Genomic DNA, 21,858 nt, shown 5'->3' with positions numbered 1-21,858 from the left:
CATGAAACATGACGTCTGTGATGTACGAGCGTCATGTGAACCATGGCTAATTACAATGTATTTAGTTTGTTAGTTAGTTTGTTATGCTATAATGTATAGCAGTCATTTAAAGTATAAACACACAGGCCATAGAACGCAGGCAGGCTACACAAGTAGAAAGCATATGTTGGTTTCATCCAGTAGCCTAATTTTTGTATTGATTTTGATAGGCTACAATGCTACATCTATCATGGCATGAATCAAATGTATTGCTAACAAAAAGTATTGTCTGTGTATTCCTATTGTACACAATTCTACAATTTTCCACATATATTCCATAACAAGAATACGTTTCTAAACCATGGATGTAATTAACAATAATGAGAATATATCAAATATTTGCCATACAGTTTACCAATTAGCCAATCAGAGCATGATTGTCCCTCCGGCCAATGGTATATGAATGCGCTTTAAAAGATGGTATGTTCGTTTTGATGCACCTTGCGTTTCTCGGATTAGCAGATCGGGGATTTGCACACGAATAAAGAAGAAAATCCAGACAGGCAGTAGACATGTGAAGACAAATCTAGTGCATCTCTTGTTAATAACATATTAAATCCTAATTTATACGTCGTCGTATGATGGTGCCGCGCGGCGAAAATATAACGATCTAGCTTGTCGCCCGTTTCGTGTAGGATGGTTACTTTCGTTATTTTTGAAAAAAATAAAATAAATACATGTATTTATTTATTCCCCCAATAACATTTGCTTTAAAATCGGGACCCTAGGGTTATCCCCTAGTGTACCCCTCCCCCCGAAAGCACACATTTTATCCAATCAGAAATGTACTATTCTGATATCTGTGTCTATGATTGGTCGGTGGTTGTAAATAGGGGGCGGATTATTCATGCGCCTCGGGGTTTGTGTGCGTTTTGTGTTGAGCCTATCTGAAAATGGCGGCTCGAAGCTGATCGTCTTGGAACTTTATCGAACAATAACAACGATAACAGTGATAACACAGGCGGTGGTTTAGAAAACATGGGGAGAAACTCCGTTGAGAGTCCATACAGAAGAGCTTTAATTGGGACCCAGGGATACTATCACTGACCACCAGCGGCCCCGAGAGAGGACTTATCATCACAGAGAGGTAGGGGATGAAGAGCAGTCCTAACAACCGTTGGATGGAACCGAACGCCAGCTAGCTTCATGCTAACGTTAGCAGTCAGTCCGACTCCCAAGACAACAAGAGCTATTTCGTCACACACGGCCGTGTTGTCGTCGCGCGTCGAAAATGACGTAACGTCACTTTCAGCTGACCAAAAAAAGTGGGTCGCCGCTTGTTCCATTTAAAAAATTTGCGTCATTTTTGTCGAGCTATAAACGGTCGCGCGGTGGGGTATATACGCTAGGCTTAACGCCTCTGCTAGTTTGTGTTAGCATCATAGTTACATTTGCTAAATTGCTACTGAGCTTAATATTAGCTGCGAATATTCTCCTCACCGTTTAAACTGAATTAGTGTGTGTGTGTGTGTGTGTTATGTACCAGTGTGTTTTATTTGTGCTTACTAGAGCTAGCTTATCCAGGCTAAGACAACGTTAGCCAGCTAGCTAGTCTATTTGGTATACTATCAAACTGTATTTTTTTCCCATTTGGCTACGCAGTGTATCTTGCTAACCTACGGAACTCTGGTTTCCTTCTAGTGATCATGGATGATCCGCATACACGTTACAGCAAGCGCCTGGTGAGTAAGCCCAGCAGCAGTAGTAACTGTGACACTGTTTACAGTTGTCATTGTTTTGCGATGTGATGTGTGTTGCACTTGTGGGTCAAGGATTAAGACAAAGCACCATACCAGCCTAGTAGTGAGCCTACACAACGTATTGTGACGGTGTGTCATGGAGGGACTGCTTCAAATGAAACGCCAAATTCACTGTGAACTAATGAACCTGTCCAGCTGCAGTGTCAGATCAAGTTCAAGTTCACTCTCAGACCCCACTATACATTTCGCTGACCTTACATTACCTTTCTGTCCATGATTAATGTGTTTTAGAGAGAGTTGAGATATCGCCCCCTCTTTGTACTACAGTGACATTTTATTATTACAAATTTGGAAAAGTTAAAAATAAAACGCACATTTACGTGCAATAATACGATGTATAGACAATAATGTAATGTGCCTTTGCTTGAAGAATAATATAATGCCATATAGCCAAAGTGTACTCAATCATTTATTGTTTTATATTTGTTTTATATAATGCCATTTTTTCATTTCTGTTAAAACATTTTAAATAATGTGCTTGTTCAATATACGTTAACTATGTTGCTGTATATTTTGCAGATCTGGCAATAATTCATGTATAATGGGCATCCAAGCCTAAATAATCGGTTGAGTGGAAGCGATGGGGGCAGGGAGATTTGAGGGTGGGGGCGTTGCACTTTATCCATCTGTCTAGTGTCTAGCCAAGCCAGCACATAGGGTGAAGGAGAGTAGTAGGGAGGGGGGCGCGTATGTGTGGGAAGATTAACCCCTGCTTTTGTAATGCTTTATTGTTTGGCTTCCACATGAACTGTTGAGTAGCTGGTTGACTGATCATGTATTCCAGTTCTCAAGTTCAATTGTTTGTTTCTGATTTGATTTTCATTAAAAAAAAAAGAACTGTTTAACCCTAAGACTTAATTAAGTCTCGTGAGCCCTTTTTTAACCATGTGTGGAAGGCAAAAGCTATTCACGGGACTTTAAACTAGAACTCAACTCAATTAGTCGTGCTTGAATGTAATTGGTATTTTCTTTTTGTGTTACATTACATAATATCATGATATATCATATCATTTTTCCCCTCCATGAGTAGATTTGTTTGTACAGTTCACCATTTGACAGCTGTAATTTATCCGTTTATCTTGAGTTCACAGTTAATTCTTATTGCAACACAACCATCTCCAAGCTGCTTCTGCTTGCTTGTATGTGCTATTGGTCTATATAACTTATATGGGACATAAAGACAAGCAGTGGTGGTGATATTTTCAACATTGACGTTTGACTGATTGTCTGATCATGTGTTTTGGCTTTGTCTGAATTGTGAAATATTCAATGTGGCACAAATGTACGCTTTTAACGTTGATAGGTGAGAAGATAGAAACCTGCCATGATGCTTGCACAATCTCTGATTACTAGTGTGCTACAGGGATGATGTCTCTCTAGAGGCCAGCTAGGAACTTACTGCTGCCATGGGTTCCCACTACAGATTTCCAATTTATGCATTGGGTTTTGTTTGAAATAAGGGAATACCACTCATTTTCAACATTGAACTTAGTCATTAATATAACTTAGAGGAGTTGTGTGTAAATAATAAAAAAAAGTTCCCCAATATTCCAAACAAGATGCTTGCTAAAGTCAGAAATGAAGACGGAACATTGCAATTTCGGTCAAAACCATGGAGAGTGCCGTAGATTTTGAGTTATGAGCCACTTTTGGCAACCCATAAACAAGTGTGCATGCGCTAAAACGGTCTAGGTGCGCTGAAGAAGGAAAGGCATTCATTTAAAATATTTTTATAATATGGTTTGATATCAATAAAAAGGACCTAAAGATGCCAGGTATACACGTCCAAGGCACACCGTGGTTTTGATATATGTATACACGGCATTAGCATAACTAGACCTGTACGTGCCCGTCGCAGTCGGCCACTGGCCTACTTGGGAACGATCACGGTCATAGCAGATAGCACCCGTTTTAACTGTCAGCCAGTGTCCCACATGGAGATCTGTGTGTGTGTGTGTGTGTGTGTGTGTGTGTGTGTGTGTGTGTGTGTGTGAAGACTGCAAACTGAAAAGTGTACTTGGCAATCAATTCGGCACACGGGCAGAGCCTGATTAGTTGAGCCTCAATTGGCAGAGGCTGGAAATTGCACAGGTGAAAGGAGTTGGCCTCATTAGGCCCACGGGCAGAGCCTGGCCCAGGTGAAAAGAGTTGGCCTCATTAGGCCCACTGGCAGAGCCTGCCCAGAGCCTTTTGTGGTGGTTCTGGAGAACCGTGGGTCCGACCGACTCGATATCTGGCACTGCACTCCCTGTGGGGGTGTGGAACGCGTGTGTCGAATGTGAAGTCGGTGGGTCAAACGGTTCTCGAGTTACGTGCATTACAACCGTACACACACGTACGCACACACGTACGAACGCAGAGACGTGGCGCATTTATAGTAGGATTAGTGTTAAAGAGGAATATAATTCTTCAAAATATATGGTTGCCATAATGGCTGTAATTTACAGTATGTCATGGAACAAAACATTAAACTTTAATTAGCCTGTGTTGACCACAGATATGTGCTTCTGTCTACCTTGAAAAGCATCTGAAATTGGGCAAGGGAACCCTTTACTAATTCACTTCCGGATTTTAGCACTACAAACAGGGCTCTACAGTGCGACTAGGTACTCGCATTTGCGACTTAAAATATCACCGTGCGAGTTGTAAAATTCACTTTGTAGCACCGGTGCGACTACAGAATCCGATCTTTAAAGCTAAAAGTTACGCAGTTTACATCCAAAATAATGTGTCCCTCTCTCCGCTGCTGGAGAAGTATAGCACTGTCGAAGGCAGCGCAACTAATCCCCCCCCCCCCCCAGAGAGGGAGGCGAGAGAGAGAGAGAGAGAGAGAGCGAGAGAGCACACACGTCTTCACCCCAGCGAGGGAGGGAGACAGAGAGAAAGGGAGAGATATAGAGAAAGAGAGAGCTTTCCAGTCCTTACCCTTTTTCTCAAATTGACCAGCAGAAAAGTGAGCAAACTATAATCCACATTGTTAGACAAAGTAGTGTGCCCTGAAACTTTCTTGGAAATGTGCATGTTGCCTGCAGTGGCAGCCAGCAGCGATGAGCCTGTGCATTTCACGGTTTTCACCCTATATAACTTGAACGCATAGGCAATCAAGTCAAGACCATTAATTAATGACAGCTGTGTAGGGGTGACGATTGCGTGATGCTTATATGTACAGGATTCTATAGGTCACCACTTTTGGTGTGACACACACACGGCTTCTGTTTCTGTTTACAATGCGTTGTCAACACGTGCTGAGTTGACAAAGATTGACAGATTTTGGAGAAGACTGATAGTTTATCCTTTAGTAATTAGGCTGTGGAAGTATTCACACTAGGCTACTTTTGGATTTATTGGGATTGGCAATTTGGGGAAAGGAGGAGGAGGAGGTGATCAAGCTCCACAAGACCACATTGGTAGGCTCCTCTCGAGGGTGCATGGGATGATGTGAGCCCCTCCAGCAGGCTAGGGAGCCCATAGAGTATATGAAAGGATAGAGACTGATCTGGCGCGAAGCTCCGCCCCCCCAGCTATTCATGTCAGTGGAAGTTGCTCAGTGGCGTTTTGAAGCACCCGGAAGACTGCCGGAAGTCCCTCCTCCGGACCTCAACTTTGAGGTCCGGAGTGACGTATGCAACCGAGCGCTCAATGTTAAAGCCCAGCTGCACGGGGTTTCCCGGTCATGAATCCACGGGTCCGCCTGTAGTCCCTCCTCCTACCACTAGGACCCAGACCTTCAACGTTGAATAGCCTCACTGGCCCCTTGAGGGAGCCCCGCTCAGGTTAGCGGAAAATGACCGCGGGGTGCGGGTTGCCAGGTTTTTTTATAAGTAAAGTATTAAAAAAAATAGAAATTAAAAAATTAAAATATATATATATATATATATATATATATATATATATATATATATATATATATATATATATATAATATGTGTGTGAATTTACGTCATATTTAGCGGAATTTTGACCTAATTTCTTTGTTCATTGTCAATGGCAAATATTGAGACGTGTGGGGACTAAAGCAGTATATAGGAGGGCCCTCAAACACATTTTTTGATAACTTTTCATCGTGCTCCTAAAATAATTTGTGTGCTACTAGATTTTTCAACTTAGTCGCACACGTGCTACTTGGAAAAATGCTAAGCGTCGAGCCCTGACTACAAACATTAAAGGGCCACTTCACCCCTTTTGCAACCAGATGTTATTTTAATGATTAGGACACAAGAAACACTTTCCTGGGGGGTTTGTGTGTAACATTTTTAGATATTTTAGTCATGGTGCCATGTTCATGAACAAAATTTCATGAAAATATGGTCTCACTTCTTTCCTGGACTACAAGTCACACCTCCACGCAGCCCCCCCCCCCCTATTGCTATCCAGTCAAACCCTAGTCAATCAGGTGTTCGTTAAGACTTTTGACGTTCGCGGAGGTTGTTTACTTTCTTGCTGGTGCAGCTACCATACGTCATGTAGACACGTCAATATGATTGACAGACGGTCCCATCCAATCCCCTGACAAGTAGCTTGAAAAAAATCTTTCTTCAGCGATTGGGCTACAGATATCCCAGATGGAAGTATGTTGTGAAACAAATGTGATTGTGAAGAAAGTGTCTCTTCAGGAGTGCGGTTATATATTTCCCAGTTCTGACTTAACATACAAATGTTTTATGTTGCTAGCGCACAGGCACACGGCGGCGTTACCAGGACGATGGAATCTCAGATGATGAAATTGATGGGAAGCGGACGTTTGACCTGGAGGAAAAGCTGTGTTGTGAAAGATTCAACTCTGAAATGGTCAAACGCATGGATGGCAATGGTGAGATTGAGGCCAATAACCATGAATTAAGATTAATTTCTCTATAGTTTTAATAAAGCACCTCTATTCCAAATGCTATAAGAGAACTTGCACTGTTTATACATTATTATACAACAGGTCGTTTCGAGCAAGCAATCTGATTGGTTGAAAGGTTCAAACGAGCACCACTCCACAACTAATCAAAACAAAGAATTCAGCTGCTCTGTTTTCCCAAAGCGTAGCAAACTCGGTGGCTAGGCTAGCTAGTTTCTTGGGACATTTGTGATCGTAGTGACTACATCAGTCATTAAAAATGTTTTTTCAGCAATTTTCTTAGTTTTAAGGGTAACTGTTGTATGATTGCAATATTACACTCAAGGGTGTGTTTTAACGTGATTATTGCCACTTCAGTGATGCTTGCGGAACTCTACTACGTCTCGTTCCTGACCGCATTACTGGTGTGGCAATCACGTTAAACCACACCCTCTAGTGTAATATTGCTTAAACGTGTACTTGATGTTGTATATCAAAAAATATGTTCTTTATGGCTGTATCTTTGTGTCTTGTTTCTAGACTTCACATTTGAGTACATTCAGAGGGAAGGTCTCAGGGAACCCATTGTCTTCGAGAAGCCAGATGGCCTTGGCATAGAGTACGTTTCTCACTCATATTTTTCTTTCATTGTTGTTGGGAAACTGTGTGTAAACCATATAACTTGCAATATGTGTTACTCTGATGGAGAAATGGTAAAGATCTGACTTGAAAATATCATTATTCTTTCAGAATGCCGGACTCAGATTTCAGTGTGAGCGATGTCAAGTTGTTTGTTGGTAAGTTGATCCTATCAGCTATGTGTTCTCGAAATGAACACAATTAACTCCTTTTAATTTTCATAGCCACATAGATTGCAATTTATATATCATATGCTGCATTTGGCACTTTTCTATAGTATCTTATACTTACAGTACCCACACACACATACATTTAAAGTTCTGCTATATCAAATCATTGCCAAACAAATGCAAGTGTCTTTAAAAAAAAATATTGTGTTGTGTTCTCCCACAGGTAGCCGGCGTATCGTGGACGTGATGGATGTGAACACCCAGAAGGGCATCGAGATGTCAATGGCTCAGTGGCGACGTTACTATGAGACACCACCCTCAGAGCGCGAAAAGCTGTATAACGTTATTAGTTTGGAGTTCAGCCACACCAAGCTGGAGAACCTGGTCAAGCGGCCTGCTTCGGTGAGAGTATGCACATTCACATGCAGAAAATGTATGCACAAAAACGTGTGTGGCAAGTTTATTTGTAGTACATTCCAATAACATTTGAACCAAAATGAGCGATCCCTAAAATGTTCTGGCTTGGGTATTAACTCCTGCTTACAAAACAATGCAGTTTGACAGGCATAGCAACAGTAACTAAGGTGAGCAGGGGAGGTCAAATAAAGTTTGGCAAATTTGCTGATGCAGTGTTAGGACGCCATCATGGTTGAAATGGATGTCAGACATTTATATGGTTCTATGAATATGCAGGTACGTGTTCTGAGAACCTGGTATTTTATTTTATCACCTCAATCTGCTAATTAAATCACCTAGGTGGACCTCATCGACTGGGTGGATAACATGTGGCCCCGGCACCTCAAGGAGAGACAGCGAGACTCCACTAATGCCATCATAGATATGCATTATCCCAAAGTGCAGAAGTAAGCATAGCAAAGACTTCATAGTTTTTTGTTTGATCACACCCACCCAGTCCTCCACAGCATTCTCCATCTTTTTCTCTGTGGTTCTCTCTGTTATACAGGTACTGTCTGATGAGTGTGCAGGGCTGCTTCACAGATTTCCACATTGATTTTGGGGGTACATCAGTTTGGTACCACATCCTGCGAGGAGAAAAGGTCAGTTAAGACCCCTTTGCTACTTGGACGGTACTTTTGACTAGATGTTTTTAGTTACTGCAAGGTCACTCACTGAAGTAACTTCTAATGTGAGGTGGACTTGGCCATTGTGGCTTTGTACCTTCCAGTCAAGGCGGGTTCAACAATTATGGTTGCTGCTTATTTTTGGCTTTGCAAACCCCAGCATTATGTATTATGTAATGTTTTAACCCCGGACCTCTGCAGGTGTTTTGGCTGATACCTCCCACCCCCCAGAACCTGGAGATGTATGAGAACTGGGTGTTGTCAGGAAAACAGGGAGACATCTTCCTTGGGGACAAGTGCTTTGACTGCCAGAGGATAGAACTCAAGCAGGGCTTTACCTTCATGATTCCATCAGGTAAGCATGCACCCACATACATAGGTGCAGCTTAAAATGTTCTAGTTTTTCATGAATCCCATAAATGTTTATGATGGACGTGATCATAACAATAAATAATTTGAGTAGGGAGCAGGGTTTGATGCCAACTGAAACGCACACCATGGTGACCATCGTGTGTGGGCTGATCTTAGTTTTAGCTGGAAATTGATTGGAAATAATATAGTCAAGCTAGTTGACTATAAATCTCTAGGAATGACTTTTAACCAAGAAATTGTTTTATGTAACAGTTTACAGGTTTCATAATTTCCTGACTTGGATTACAGCAGCTTGCACACTGAACTCTTTCACCCACAATTGTTGCATGTTTAAATTAACACGTTCTGTCAATCAGGTTTACACACTGCCTCCAAAACATTCGTCCGTCATAAAATCTAGCGGATGATGTTAGTGTTTTGAGGCTCGAGTCTAGTGTAGCCTACCCTGAAGAATGAAGCCTGTCACTGTGGATTCAGGAAAGGCTCGTCCTAGTCCGCAGTTTTCCAGTTCTGTGTTATGTTATTTTATGGCTTTGCTTTTATTTTTGAGGGCAGCTAGGCCCTCCAACGTCTGGCTTTTGAAATTATGGCATTGGCATCCAAGTCTATAGACTTTATGTTTGTTTACAGCAGTTAAAAAACATTACCAGGCGCCCCTCACTTTTAGTCACGTCACACTAGTGTGATTTTCTTTTCTTTATTGCACTGTAAAGCACTTCGCAAAATTGGTGTTATTTTTGAGTGGTGCAACCATAGGGTGCAGCACTCCAATGCCCAGCTTTGTCCGTCCGTCTGTCTGTATGTAGAGTATGTACCGGTATGTTTAGGGTACCTGCCAACAGGGGGCGCTGTTGCACCACTCACTTCAGACAGGTCTGATTTTTAATGTGGCTATAGTAATTCAAAGCATCAAACTGGTCCATTGAAATAAACATTTAAATGAACATTTAATGGATAATCCCACAGCTCCTGATCAGCAGGTGAAACAACTTTTAGCGATCTCAGAATGGACCCAATATATGCATATCCTCTTATTTTTAGGGGTTTTCTGAAAATCTTTCGCAATTATACGCAGTATACAATTGCATCAGACTGTGGGCAAGGTGGCTGTGCATAGCCATTTTCTTACTTGTTTAGTCGGCAAACTCCTTAATTGCTACAATTGCTACAGGACAAAGGGAAAATGGTTTGTATATACTCAAGTCATTTTATTGTTTATTTAGCATTGTCTATCTCTTCACCCCCACCACTGTTATCTGTGTTGTAGGCTGGATCCATGCAGTTTACACCCCACAGGACACCCTGGTCTTTGGGGGGAATTTCCTCCATAGCTTTAACATCCCTATGCAGCTTAACATCTACAGCATTGAGGACCGCACACGGGTAAGGAGGCAGGCGCACACACACATAGGCTTTTCCCATCCTCAAGTAATTGTAATTGAGAACATTTTGTATTGTATTCTCCATATTTATTCTGTGCCTATCTTAACATGTCTGTGTTAAAGTTAAGTTATACCAAGCACAATTTATTTTGAGATTGTGAATGTGATTTTAAAAACTCCGACCTGTGTGTGTGTGTGTGTGTGTGTGTGTGTGTGTGTGTGTGTGTGTGTGTGTGTGTGTGTGTGTGTGTGTGTGGGTGTGGGTGTGGGTGTGGGTGTGGGTGGGCGTGTGGGCTGAACAGACATACATATAGCCACATGCATAGAGACATAAGACACGGCCACGCTGCCCAACAGTGCAACTTTAGGTCACCCAGCGTTATTGCAGCTGTTCGTACTCAAACAGACATGGAGACATACATACGGACACACTTAGCTGTTCATTGGAGCAGCTAGGCACCGCTCATATGTATTTAAAAAATGTTGGATGAATAATAGTTATTTTTATTGGTGACGTTGAACTAATAAGTGAAAGTTGACCATGTCATGGTTAGGGCTTGGTGATAAATCGGGTCAAAATCTAAGTAATTCGCCTCAGCGGCTTACTTTGGCCACAGGGCTGCAATAACTGCAGTTGGTGTATGTCAACAGTTATTAAGGAAAACCATAGCCAGAATATGTGGAGTGACAAGAATATTGGTGTGCAAAAGTTATTTATTCATGCAAGAATTGATTTTACTTTTTTTGTATCAATAGATGTGGTCTTTCCCCAGCCTTACTTGTTGAATCTGTGATTATCAAGTTTATTAAGACTTTCTTCTCTGTATAGGTGCCAGCTAAGTTTCGTTACCCTTTCTACTATGAGATGTGCTGGTACGTCCTGGAGAGATACCACTACTGTCTGACCAATATCTCCCACCTGACCCCCGAGTTTCAGAAATGTTCTCTAGGCATAGGTGAGGACCTAATCAAACACAATTTGTCTTGCACGCACGCACGCACACACACACACACACACACACACTCACAAACATTACCGTCTTCTTTAGTATCTCTCTCTCTTTTTTTTAAATTAACATTATTTCAAAAAGTAACTGAAATTAGCTTTAATTCTAACTGTCCCTGCCTCCTTTCTCACAGGCCTGACCCGTGAAGAGTTTCAGGCCAACAATGGGAATGACCCAAGTGACTCTGACAAAGATGACAAAGATATCAAGAAAGAAGAGGAGGATGAGGCAAAACCAGACTCTGCCGTCAAACCTCGGCATGAGCTGACCCCCTTAGAACTGGAGGGCCTGTGGAACCTGTTGGGGAAGCTGGAGGAACTGCCATCCAACAAGAAGTGTCTTCCAGATGGAATCCAAGACGCCTCAGCCCTGCTCCTGGACATGCGGGTATGTAGCACTTGGCAGGGCTGCTGACTATTTTGTACCCTATTTTGTAGGCTCCTGACCAACACCAGAAAACGTGCCAATATCGCTCCCATCCTGGCCACTCTCCACTGGCTGGCTGTGGGTTTTAGAATTGATTTTAAAATACTTTGAATAGCTTTTAAGGCCCAGAATGGTCTTGCCCCCCAGTACATTAAGGATCTGCTCCCCCCCTATAATCCACCGCTCTTTGAGATCCTCGGAGGAGGCCCTCTTACAAGTTCGTGTGACACGCTTAGTCACTATGCAGCATAAATAATGTAATAGTAATGCAGCATGTTAACCCCTTGAGTATAGTATGCGCCTTTGAGCATGGCATGAACCCCCTCGAGTATGTCTGACTGAACCAACTCCGCAGGCTACGCATCATTTGTGGAACGCCCTACCCCTGACAATTAGAAAGGCAAATTCTTTGTCATCTTTTAAAAACCCATCTATTCAGGAAAGCTTTCCCATAATTGTAATGTATGTTTATATCTGTTTAAGTCACTTGACACCTGCACTTTAATAATTGTTTATTGTGTAGGTTGACCTAATTTCTTGTTTAGTACTTTATTTCCTTAGGCTTCTCTTAATCTGTTTTTATTTTATTCTTGTATTATTACGCTGCTATGATGTGATGTTATTAACTGTTGTTCAGCACTTTGTAACGCATGTTTTAAAAAGTGCTATATAAATAAAGTTATTATTATTACCCCAGAAAGGTTCGAGGCACATCCATGTGCTTCAAATATGGATTATTTAATAAATGTAAAACACTCGTTGAAGTCAAACATTGTTGATTACCACATGTTCTGACTAATGTGTCATGTTACTGATATAATATGCTTCTCTTCCTTCCTCTCCATCTCCTGTCCTGTTCAGACTGTACTGATTGAGCACTCTGATGATAACCCTAAACTGTCCTACACTGGAGAGCCCATTGTCAAATGGCCCAAAAGGGTGAGTTTAATCATCACATTCAAGCGTGAGTTAACAGAATGTTAGGTAGACTTGTCTCACAGCTTTACCATTGGCAGTTCATATTTTTATTAAGGTTTCTTTTTTTAAGGTTCAATCTGTTGAGTAATGGTATCATTACTCCCGTGAACCTCTTTTGGTTTGTGTGTATGACTGTTTGTGTCTTTATCCCCCCCCTCGACACAGCCATCTTGGTACAAGCCTCCCACGCCTCCTCCAGCGGTCCTCTACCGTCCTCGGCCTGGGAACACCCTCCACAAGCCCCTGCACTCACGGCCCGTCAAGGCTTCCTCCTCAATCTCCGCTCTGAGGCGACGGCGGGTGAGGTGTAAGATCTGTGCCGCCTGCCGTAGAAAGGAGTGCGGCAACTGCCAATACTGTATCGACATGAGGAAGTTTGGCGGGCCGGGCCGCATGAAGAAGAGCTGTGTCATGAGACAGTGTCTGGCAGTGAGTTGTTTCCTAATGTCGTGTGTGTGTGTGTGTGTGTGTGTGTGCGTGTGCGTGTGCGTGTGTGCGTGTGCACCCTTCTGTTGGATCATATATATATATAATATTGGCTATCGTCAACCAATTTAGTGTCAGCTAACAATAGCAGGTCGGAGGGAATTCCTAACTAACTGAAATGAAAATATGGTTTTCACACTTTTAAAGCATGGTCATAATGGAGACAAGGTAGTAGATGCAAAAAAAAAAATCCCAACCAACCAAAACAACAATGTGTGATTAGTTTGGCAGGTCTGGACCAATTTCAACCAATAACATGGATGAGTTACACCTGTCAATCTCATAGCTCTACTCATCCCTCTTCCACGCAAAGCCGATGCCCGGCACTAGAGGGCGGTGCTACTGTGTGTAGAATGTCAAACAAAGATTGTGAACACAGCTTTGCAAACAAACAAACCATTTGTTTACAAACAAACGTTTACATTACTGCAACCAGAGTACATAATCTTGATTTCAACACTGCTTGTTGCAACCATATACTGTAAAAACGTGCAGGAGTTTAAATCCCATACCCCGAGGGTATGGAACAGAATGATTGGCTGAGGAAGCACTGGGCCCTTTCAAATAGAAAGCCAATTCGGCTAGTCATTAAACCATAACTTCTGAACATTATTGCTAGCCACATAAGCTGACAAATGAGGTTGCAATGTTCGCTCTTATTGTTACCTGTACTAGGTACTGATAGATATATCTCATCTCCCCAGCCCGCGTTGCCTAACACAGCGCGGTGTGCCATATGCGGTCATGGTGAACCTGAGGAGTCTGACCCTTCTACTCACACCCTCATGGAGTGTTCCAGCTGTGCCCAAATCACCCATCCTGACTGTATCAAGGTTAGTAATTCTCTGTCATATGAAAGGTAATGCACTTGCAGTATAAGGAACCGGGTGCTGTTGGGTGTGTCTGCCACAGCTGTTTAAATGTTTCAGCTGTTTTATAACTCTTTTATAGCAGGGGTCTGGTGAGGGGAAGATAAACAAGGCTTTGCCCAGTTGCTGGGAATGTCCCAAATGTGCCCAGGATAAAGGATCTGCCTCAGAGGTAGACCACCATTTTTATGTTTTTACTCATGATATTTCTTTCTTGCTTAACTTGTTTTGATTGAAACTGTGATTTACTTTGACTCTGACAGTGACCTTTGTTTTCTTTCGCTGTTTGTCTCCTCCTGGTCCAGTCTTCCAGCGATGAGGGCAGTGTGAGGTCAGGGATGACAAAGTCGCGGCCGTCCAAGCGTGTCCATCGGGAGGGCATCGGCGTGGGAAGAGGCAGACGCGGTAGAGGCTCGTCCAGAAGCACAGTGCCCCCGCCCTCCCAGAGACTTTTACTGCAGCATCAACAGAACCGCAAGAGAGCTAGCGCTCTGGAGGACTCATTTAGGAGGAAGAGGGTGAGGGATGGCGTGTGATAATGAGAGATTGGAGGATGCAGACATGCAAATGTTTAGGGGTGGGAGCCTACTCTAAATGAAAGAGGGTTTGTGTGTTTAGACGCACGTGAATCGACTGCCAACAAAAGTTCTGAGAACACCGGCACAAACCTGGGGTGTTCGCCCGTCTGTTATTCAGTCCTCGACGGCAAGGACAACAGAAAACTGCAGTATTATACTTTAACAATACAAGCTTGTATGGATGTCTTGCTCATCACTATCCTCATCCTTTTGTTTTCGTTGCAGATAAAACTGGAGCGCAGTAAACTCTTGTTGGTAAGCAATGCCCATATGTTTCCAAAGATCATGTAGCACAACTTTGCTGTGGCTTAAAGCCTCTGTAAATTTGGTTTAAAATATTACATAATATGCATGTATTATGGTATCAATGTTGACTGTCTCATTAAGTGTCAGCGTAAGCGTTATTACGTAAAAAACAAATTATTAGAAAACCTAGTAAGTAGGGCACCTTCGCACCTGTATCACAGTTGTGAATAGTATTTTGTGTATTGCTGCAGGCAGATGTCATGTCATAGCAGGGTAAAGCAGCTGCAATTAATGAATCCTTTTTTATTTAGTTATGCCAAAGAGAAAGCACTGACATTAGTCAATAGCACATGCTTGCTGACTGGTACACCTAAATAAAACATTTATTTTATTAGCTGCAGCTGTACGTATCCTGTTATGCCACGTTTTTGAGAAGGGTGCATTATCACACAGCAGAGTATAAACTTAAAGGTCCATGCTTACTATCTCCCTTATGTCATTCACATTATTTTCCCTTTTCTTATCACAACAGAAGCAGGCAGGTCTAGACCGATCCCCTAGGCAAGTGGGCTCCAAGATCCTGTCCCGATTGCACTCCGCTACTGGCAGAGTGTCTCGAGGCAAAGGCAGAGGGGTCAGTTTGGGGAATGGGTCCCCGTGTCGCAGCTCCCTTGGAGGTGCGGCTTCCATCCAGCAGCAGCCCTCCCCCAGCCTGCTACTGGAGCCCTGTGGAGAGCCTCGAAGAGGCAGGGGACGAGGAGTGAGACTCCGTGGGGGAGGAGCAGGGAGAGGGACGCGAGGCGGGAAGAGCCGCAGAGAGATGGCAGACGACGACAGTGAGGACAACAGCAGCAGCACTAGTAGCAGCAGCACTAGTAGTAGTAGCAGCAGCAGCAGCAGCAGCAGTAGTAGTAGTAGCAGTGAGGAGGAGGAGGAGGAAAGGAGAGAGAACGGAGCAAGAGGAGTTGATAAGGAGAACCGGCCACAAGCGAGGAGAGGAGGACGGGCAGCCAAAGAAAGGGGAGAAGAGGACGATAGCGAGGAAGCCAACCAAAATGGAGAAGAGGAGGACGAAGAGGAGCTGGAGCAGGGTGGGCAGATGGGAGTTAAGGACGGCACAGAGAAAGGGACTTATCTGAAAGTGACGCTCCAGAGACTATCCAAGGCTAAGCGGGACCCTACGGCCATCGTTCCCAAACTCGAAGCAGCCATCGCCCCACAATGTGTGGCTGCTGCTGCCAGGCACATTCAGACTATGCCACTTGCCCGCAGGTCCATCAGAAGCCATGGCCCCAATCCACATCCCTCACATCCTGACAAGCACACTCAACCCCGCAGCAGCAGACACACACCCCCTCGCTCTCGCAACTCCCATCATGAAAAGATGGAGGTTCCTAAAAGATGCAGGCCTGAAATGAACAATGGCGCTCCTTCTTCCTCTACTCAGATTTACCCTCTTCGCATTCCTTTGTCAGCCCTGCAGAAAGCTGGGACTGAGGCAGACAGGGAAAATGGAGGGAGTGAACCCGGCTGTGAAAGGGAGGTGTGGGTGTCTGTCTTCCGTTACCTGAGTCGAGCAGATCTCTGTGTCTGCATGGCTGTCTGCAAGAACTGGTACAAATGGTAAGACATTCAGAATCTCTGAACTGTAAATATATAAACAATTATGTATCCATTATTGTTTTTCAATGGCTAACCCACAGTTTGCCTGTGCCGTGAAGGGGCATATTCCTCCTTGATACAGATTTTCACCTGACTGTAGGAGTGTCAACAAGAAGGCTCAATTGACCTTATACACCTAGGTGCAACTTCCCATTGACAGCCCATTCATCCAAATAGAAATCTAATTGTATTAAACAACGTCAAAGTCACCAACATTGCATCTGAACGGAAAGCTTGAATTATCTCTTTCGAGTTCAAGTTTTTGTTTAATAAAAATCCACCGTAGACATGTTATGAGCTACTTCCTGTCAAGAAATTCTCTGCAAGTTTGGGAGTGCTCGTTGGATATCAATCACCACCTGTTTTGAATTTGCACATAATGCAGGATGCAGCAGGAGGTTGCTTTACTAAAAACGAGAAAATAAATCATCTGCAAGGAAGTTCTTGATAGGAAGTAGCTCATAACAAGTCTACAGTGGAGTTTTATGAATCAAACACTTTGCAGATAGAAAGAGGATAATTCAAGCTTTTCATCAAGCTGCAATGTTGGTGTGTTTGATGTTTTCTGTTTGTTTGGATGAATGTGCTGTCAATGGGGAAATTGCATCTAGTTGGCACCTTGCTGGCAAGATGGCCGCGGTATGCATAAGGTCAATGCCTGTGCAAGTATGGGATGACCTTTTTCACAGAGCCTTGGAGTCTATGGTCGCTGAGGGGGCGCTTGTTTTATAGGTTAGGGTTAGGTTTAGTTTTACTGAGGTTGTGGTTAGATTTAGGCATCGTTTTTGTGAGGTTATATAACACCGCCCTACTAGTAGTAGCCGGCACTGTAAAACAAGCGTCCCATCAGTGCCCGTCGAAACCAAGGCTCTGCGTAAAAGGTAGTCCTGTGCAAGTACATTCTCTCTGTTCTGCTCCTTACAGAGCCTTGACCCACCTGTAGGTTTCACTAATGCAGCAACAAATAATGCAATTCCAAGATTTCCAACCAAGACCCTGTGGTGGACTATAGCCCCTGCATGACCTGGAAGGCCAGCATCCAGCACTTTAATTATTTTTGTACCTCAGTAGTGACTTGCTTCTGTTAGGTTATCTACCTTTGTCCACTACACTGTTTTGGATCTAAAGTGTTGTGTGCTAACTGTGCTTACTAGGGTCACATAACTACCAGGCTCTACATCTGCAGTTCAGCGTAGACTAGAGACATGCTTTTCTAGAAATTAGTGATCAATGCTTTTCCTCTTCTTTGGGTGTTTGTCTTCAGGTGCTTAGACAAGCGGCTGTGGTCACGGATCGACCTGAGCATCATGCGCACCATCACCCCCCAGGCCCTGACAGGCATCATCAAACGACAGCCAGTCACGTTGGATCTGTCTTGGACAAACATCTCCAAAAAACAGCTCAGCTGGCTTATCGGACGTCTGTCAGGTATGGAGCATCTTAAACAGAGCGTTTCCCCAAGCCCAAGTGAAACAAATGGTGTAACATGAGACCACTTAGATCTAGTAGACGGATAGTGTTTGTTTCAAATGGAACAAAGGATAAAAAAATTAAATTTGACATTTAGTTGATTTAAAATCCATTTAATGTGCTTAAACTTTGTGGGGAAATGTACATAAAATGAAAAAGGACCCAACATTGTTACTGTTAAGGCCTCTTCAGACAGGAAGCGACTGACACGCCTTGGCGTGGTCGCGTGAAATTGCACATGCAGCCTTTAGGGTGTATAGAGATATGTCTGCTGCTATTCAATCTACATGGTTTCCTTGGGTTATTGGAAGGTCTTAAAGGATTAAAGCAATTTTGCCAACTGCTAGTACCCTTTAACACACTATTGTGTAAAGACTGAGCTGAATCCGTTGTTTCCAGGTCTAAAGGATCTGGTGCTGTCGGGTTGTTCCTGGTCATCTATTTCAGCTCTCAGTTCTCCCAGTTGTCCTCTCCTCCGTTCGCTTGACTTGCGGTGGTCTGACGGGGTTAAAGACTCTCAGATCAGGGATTTGGTCATCTCACCAGGTGAGTCCATTGTAGCCCCAGAGCCCAAGGTTTGTATGTGGAGTGTCTATGAATTAAGTATTAAATGGTATTAAAAGTATTAAATGGTCCCACACTTAATCCGTCTTCTACGGTTTCTTTTTTCTCCTCGTACTTTCTACTAGGGCTTTAAGCAACTAGTCGACTATTCAACTAGTCGACTAGTAAATCCACTAGTTGACCTTGTTGGTACTAGTTTATTAGACTATTTGATAAGAAAAAAAAGTATAATCCCCTGTTTTTGTAGGCCTCAAGATCAGCTAGAATGCTAGATTATAGTCACCAATGTACAGTTTTGAAATGTACAAATATTATTTAAAAAATAGGTAGTTAAACAACTAGTCGACTACTTTCTACCCATCGTTTTTACTTTTTAATTTTTCCCCCTCACCTGTCCCACATTTTTACATCTTCGTCTTCATTTACCTTCCCCCTTCCATCATTCTGCACCATGCAGGCTGTGACAACCGTAGCCAACTGCGGACCATGCAATGTTTCCGGCTGGCAGGTCTAGACATCGGTGACTCCACCCTGCGTCTGGTGATCCGCCATATGCCCCTTTTGACACGACTGGACCTCTCCCACTGCACCAGCCTGACTGACCAGTCGATTAACCTGCTTACTGCTGTGGGCTCGTCCACCCGCAACACACTCACTGAGCTCCACTTGGCAGGTGAGAGATAACCCCAAACATGCACATCTAATTAAGAGATTAACAGTGCAATAAAGGGGATATGTTTTTGATCAAATAAGTGTTCGCTCTATATTCCGTATATTTGTATGTTTATTCAGTAATAGAGGTAGGGATGGAGCTCGTTATTTTTTTTTTTTATAACAAGCACCTTATTGATCAGGCTTATCTGGCCGGGGTCTTATCGAGCATTTTCTATTATTTTGTGAAAAGACGGGAGACAATAAATTCTGAACAGAACCAGAACAGAATCACTTTTAGACCGACATGTTTATGCCAGCGTGGGTGTTTACATTTATATCGTGATCGCCTCATGTCGTCATGGGCCGCTATGCTTGTTAACAGGCTTGATAAGCCAAAAGCTTATTGGTAACGGATACTCAATAAGCTTGTTATCGGATTTTTTCGGGTATCGGTTATCGAGCTCTAACCCTAAATAGAGGTCTCCCCATATATCTAGCTCTTTAGTAAACAGACGATACATTTTCAGGAGAGAGAACCCATACATGATTCGGGTTAAACAGAAATGTTGTTTCATCATGTCCAAACATGATGAAACAACATTTCTGTCAAAATTGGAACTGGAACAATAAAACGCTTATGAGATGGAGATAAGCAAAGATCAGAATATAGAGCTTTAACCATTTTTTTAACAAACACAAATACTCATTTAACAAACATCCGTTGGCCCCTGGCCATTGAAATGTCACTAGAGTAGAATTGACTTCCTTGGTATTTTTTGTTCCACCATCCTCCTTTCCCAGGCTGCAATAAGTTGACGGACAACTGTCTGAAGTACCTCCGCCGCCTCGCCTGCATCTCTTTGCTCGACCTACGTGAATGCAAGGGTGTCTCCCGTAAGGCCTGTGAGGCGTTCATCTCTGAGCTGTCCGTCAACACACTCTACTGCCTATCAGAAGAAATGCTGATCCAGAGGATATCCTAGAGCCCCCCCCTGCTGACTCGCTGCGTGCTTGAGGTGTGGGTGTGGGGGAAGCCTGTGTGACACAGGACAAAGACTTCTTAGTGGTGCGAGGAAATGCAGAGCACCTGTACTCTGTGGAGGAACTGCCTGGGCATAAATGGGGAGCGCTTTACTCACGTACTGGTGTTGCTGGTGTTGGGTGGAGTATCAGGGCAGGAGTAAGGTTTTCTGTTCAGTGATGTATAAAATTCTTGTTTTTCCAAGTACTGATAAAGAGACTCAGGAGTTTCGGAGTTTGGGAGCAGACTCTGCATGATAAAACTGGGATGTGCTTTTTGTTGGGGTTTTTATTACTAGCACAGACATGACATAGGAATTAGCTGTTAGGCAAATTGAGGGTAACCAAGTGCTCAATGTGCTTTATGACAAAATGTCCCTATCCTTCTCGGGTCTGATGTTCAAGACTTTCTTCCACCACAGGAATTTCTCAGTCTTTCAGTTGTGAGTGGCTTGGTGCGTTCAGCTGGTCCTCTAATGTATGTATAATGCAACTAAATATGGTATGTTTGTTAGGGAATTTGATGCCATGCTTGTTAAGGTTGGAGAGGTCTAAGCCTTTTGTGGTTTATGCCAGTGTACATACAAATTATCCCCCCCTTCCCAGTTCCCACAACCAAATGTGAAATGTATATCAAGTAACACAGCTACAACCGTTATCAGTTTATTAGCTGAATTTATAATTGGATGTTTGTTTGAGCAATTAAGCATAGGGGGACCACCTGAAGGCAAAGTCCAAATCCCATTTGGAGGTGGAGACACTGTCAAGGGTACAGGAGCATTGTGAGAAGGCAATCAGACTGGTGACAGAACCACACCCAAATAAAGGAATGGTTGTAAGGTTTTAACCACTTCAAACCTCTATTCCCAGTCAAACAGACCTGAGTTGCAACTGTACTTGGGATAATTGTTTTTTATTTTCCTTTTTAAAATTATTATTTTGACACTACACCACATTTCTTTGCCAAAAATAGCTGATCTACAATCTCAATGTGAGGTTGTAGATCAGCTATTTTTGGAGAACAATTTTAGATTTGGAATATGGATGCTGTGTTTCAAGTGGTTAAGCTTGGCAAAGAGCTATCAGTAACATATAGGGTGCATTCTTCAATTACTACTAATGACAATTCAGGTGCTATTACTCCCAAGCTTTTTTTTTTTGTACAGATACATTTTAGAACAAAATGTTGATATTCTAGAACAAACTCCACCCCATCCCTCTTTGATACATAGCATTTTGTTTTTTCATTGTTGAAAAATGTGAGTATCTTCTACTAAAATTTCATTTTCTTCTCGAATGCAATGTAGAGTACAATTTTGGTTCTCATTTCTCTGTTCCCTCGAAAACCCCTCCTTGCCATATCCCTCAAAAGAATATACATATTATATATAAAAATATACTTTTGTGTAAAAATGTGTTCTCTTTTAGAATACAACAAAAATCCTGTAGCATTGTAATTATTTTCGGAAGGCTTTTTCACTTTATGTTGTGTTATTTTTCAAGAAAAAAATAAAAAACGCTAAATAAAGGTTTATGCCGATCACGTGGTCATTTAAATGTGGAGGAGAAAATTCTGATCGATGTTTTTTCAGTCACAACTATGAAGTCTGTAATGTATTCAATGCGATTGTT

General features: G+C 42.8%; 1 protein-coding gene across 3 annotated transcripts; it reads left to right on the top strand.

Moving 5' to 3' along the window:
* Window positions 1–856: 856 nt before the first annotated feature.
* On the top strand, window positions 857–21,758 carry kdm2ab (lysine (K)-specific demethylase 2Ab). Of its 3 annotated transcripts, none has more exons than XM_079501581.1 (23): window positions 857–1,126; window positions 1,681–1,721; window positions 6,471–6,609; window positions 7,162–7,240; window positions 7,372–7,418; window positions 7,654–7,832; window positions 8,187–8,293; window positions 8,395–8,488; window positions 8,714–8,867; window positions 10,152–10,267; window positions 11,096–11,222; window positions 11,407–11,660; window positions 12,561–12,638; window positions 12,843–13,106; window positions 13,868–13,996; window positions 14,115–14,204; window positions 14,338–14,550; window positions 14,836–14,865; window positions 15,389–16,479; window positions 17,783–17,946; window positions 18,388–18,534; window positions 19,010–19,225; window positions 20,008–21,758. In XM_079501581.1, the coding sequence occupies exons 2-23, from the start codon at window positions 1,686–1,688 to the stop codon at window positions 20,187–20,189; spliced, it is 3,936 nt and encodes a 1,311-aa protein (XP_079357707.1). In that variant the 5' UTR covers window positions 857–1,126; window positions 1,681–1,685; the 3' UTR covers window positions 20,190–21,758. The 3 variants fall into 3 exon arrangements, with proteins under 3 accessions (XP_079357707.1, XP_079357706.1, XP_079357705.1); XM_079501580.1 differs by lacking the exon at window positions 857–1,126 and adding an exon at window positions 1,174–1,304 and having other exon boundaries at window positions 14,118–14,204; XM_079501579.1 differs by lacking the exon at window positions 857–1,126 and adding an exon at window positions 1,175–1,304.
* Window positions 21,759–21,858: the final 100 nt, after the last annotated feature.

Source organism: Electrona antarctica, assembly GCF_951216825.1.
Source record: "Electrona antarctica genome assembly, chromosome: 1".
Taxonomy (NCBI): Eukaryota; Metazoa; Chordata; class Actinopteri; order Myctophiformes; family Myctophidae; genus Electrona; species Electrona antarctica.
This window is presented reverse-complemented; position numbering and strand designations above follow the sequence as displayed.